This window comes from Solanum tuberosum, unplaced genomic scaffold, assembly GCF_000226075.1.
Source record: "Solanum tuberosum cultivar DM 1-3 516 R44 unplaced genomic scaffold, SolTub_3.0 scf00678, whole genome shotgun sequence".
In the NCBI taxonomy this organism is placed as follows: Eukaryota; Viridiplantae; Streptophyta; class Magnoliopsida; order Solanales; family Solanaceae; genus Solanum; species Solanum tuberosum.
The window spans coordinates 154,119-157,042 of NW_006239614.1; the positions used below are offsets into that span (position 1 = coordinate 154,119).

Sequence of the window (2,924 nt, forward strand, 5' to 3'; positions counted from 1 at the left end):
GTGAGGGGGAGGGCGGAGGGGGTGATGAAGTAGGGCTAAGAAAATTATTTTAATTTATTTTTAAAAAGTTAATTTCTTTTTTTGGTGATACATAAACTTAAATATTTAACTTTTACCCAATACTAATAGTTTATTTAATTTTTTTTCAAGGTGAAATATTTTATATATGTGAAATGTCATATGCCAAAGTCTTTCTAAATTAAAGATTGTATTACACACCCCATTGAGATATGTTTCTCAAACTAAAGACGGATAGTTTAGGTATTAATTTCGTATTCCTAATAGCTAGGTATGAAACTAAAAAAAGAGATAATTTAGGTGCGTTTTTTATATTTCACTCAAAAATATATTTAACAATAATTAAATTATTATTATCTAATTAATTATCGCTAAAAATTATTTTTGAGATAATGTGTACGTAGCTAAATACAATGTTATAAGAGTATAAAAGTTCTTTGATAATCTGTTGGTAAGCAGAAATGGACATTCTTGCCTATAGATCAGAGGAATCTAGAAAGACTATTGTCAAGGTGGAATCTAGAAGGACTATTGTCAAACCAAGCATAACACACTAACTAGGAATTAGAGTGAGAACCTATTATAGAATATTCAGGATCGTTTAGTTGGAAACAAGTTATCTAAAATTAATTATTTTAGGATAAGTTATTTCATTATGTATATGAGATAACTTATCTTATTACTAAAGTATAAATGATGGAATAAATAATTTTCAGATGGCCTAATATTTCCAACAAACACAAAATAAAATAGTCAATCCATTTTATCTCGGAAATTATTATATCTTATACTCTCACACTAAACGAGTCTTTGGGATATTATCAGGTGACTAATCATGGTATAGAAGTGTCCCTGATTGATGAAATGTTACGAGTGGTAGAAGAATTTTTCAACCTTCCATTGGAAGAGAAAATGAGATATTGTTCAGAAAATGTGATGGATCCAGTAAGATATGGAACAAGCTTGAACACTACCAAAAAGCATAACCTCCATTGGAGGGACTTTCTCAGGCACTATGCAGGTCCACTTCCAAAAAGCTATCACCTTTGGCCAGATAATCCTCCTACCTACAAGTAAGTTAACTATCATCATGCTTAATTATATATATTTGACATCAGTTACACTCACTACAACAAAAACAACTTTTAGCGGCAATAAATAAACACATTAATAAAGAGAGCTAAAATCTTTACTGGCATTAGTCAAGTGTCATTAGATACAATATCGCTAAAGGCTTTAAGAGTCATATACAAAGAGTGATAATTGGCGCTAAAAATACATATTTAGTGGCAATTGAACTATTGTCGTTAATTAATTGCCACTAAAGATCATTTTTGATATAGTGACTTATGAAATTGATATGAAATACGCACGATGAAATAAATATCAAATACATGAAATTGATATGGAGTACACACGATGAATTAAATATTATATACATGAAATTGATATTGTTTACACAGATACACAAAATTGATATTGGATACACAAATACATACAATTTTTTCTTAATATTTTCCTAATCAATTTGTACATGTATATGTGTGAAGGCAAGTTGCAAAGGAGTACTTAAAGGAAGTTTGGCAACTTAAGATAAAAATATTTAGAGCAATATCTGAAGGATTAGGGCTTGATCCAGATTACATAGAAAGGTCACTTGGAGTTGAAGGAACTCAAATGATAGCTTCAAATTATTATCCAGCATGTCCTGAGCCAAACAAGACATTAGGACTTGCTCCACATTCAGATCATGGTGGTCTCACCATTTTGATGGACAATGGCATTCCTGGCTTGCAAATTAAATGCAACCAAACATGGTACTCTGTCCCCAGTATCCCTGGCACTTTTGTTGTCAATCTAGGAGACTATTTGGAGGTTAGTGTTGTTATTTTTTCCTTTCACACTATCGTTAGTGTCAAATAATTACGATAGGATCAAAAGTTCAACATCACCCACCTCTAAGATTATTTTGATAAATCATCATTTAAAATATGGCAAGTTAATAATTGGTTGGGTTATTAACTTATTCATGACTACTTGAACTGATATGGATTAAGTCAAGATGACTAAACAATGGGTTATTATAACTCGACTTGTCCACTTTTAGTAAGTTTTAATTTCTTTCCTACTTTACTTATAATTTATTTAATTTTTAAAAATATTTATTTTGACTATGTATAACGTATCAAATAAAATTTTAAAATTTGAATATTTTGACAGTGCTTCTATAGGTCAACTTGAGTCATATATTTAGCGTAAATCAATCTAAGTTTTATATAAATTGAATCGGGTTGATTAAAATGGATTGAATTACAAATTTAAGCAAATTGATTGAATCATATTTTCATAATCTACTTTTATCACTTTTAATCATAATTATTAATTAAATTTTATATAGTTTGTGTATTTTAACTTTGTCATAAATTTTGAGTTTCTAAAAAAATAATTTTATTAGATACTGAGTAATGGAAAGTACAAGAGCATAGAGCATCGAGGAGTAGTCAATACAGAGGCGGCACGTATCTCTGTAGGAGTGGGTCATGGCCCAGCAATGGACGCAATAGTTCAGCCTGCAAGCCCACTTATCAAAGAAAAGAGTGAAAGTACGTTTCGGCCCATTGTTTACAAGGACTATATTAAAGCCCAACAAACTACTGTTAAGAGAGGGAAGAGTGCGTTGCATGAGATAATGACTTCTTCAGACAACTAGAGTCGAAGCTAGAAGTCTGGGTATGAATTAAATCGTATTTAATAATTTTTTCTTAGTGAACTTTTATTTTGTCAAAATGTTGGATTTCTTAATTTTGTAAGGCCTTCTTGAAATTCATTTAGAGCTTGTTGAATAATCTTTATGAATTCTGTCATTTAATTGAACCTGCCAATAAAATTTGTTGAAAGACTCATAA

At 30.2% G+C, this 2,924-nt stretch overlaps 1 protein-coding gene across 1 annotated transcript in view; it reads left to right on the forward strand.

The window, feature by feature from the left end:
- LOC102585933 (flavonol synthase/flavanone 3-hydroxylase-like) overlaps positions 1-2,924 on the forward strand; it is a 5,284-nt gene extending 2,360 nt beyond the window's left edge. Inside the window, exons 3-5 of the mRNA XM_006366876.2 lie at positions 844-1,091; positions 1,569-1,893; positions 2,474-2,924. Of these exons, the coding sequence (XP_006366938.2) occupies positions 844-1,091; positions 1,569-1,893; positions 2,474-2,728 (828 nt within the window). The 3' untranslated portion in view covers positions 2,729-2,924. The remainder of the gene's footprint in view (positions 1-843; positions 1,092-1,568; positions 1,894-2,473) is intronic.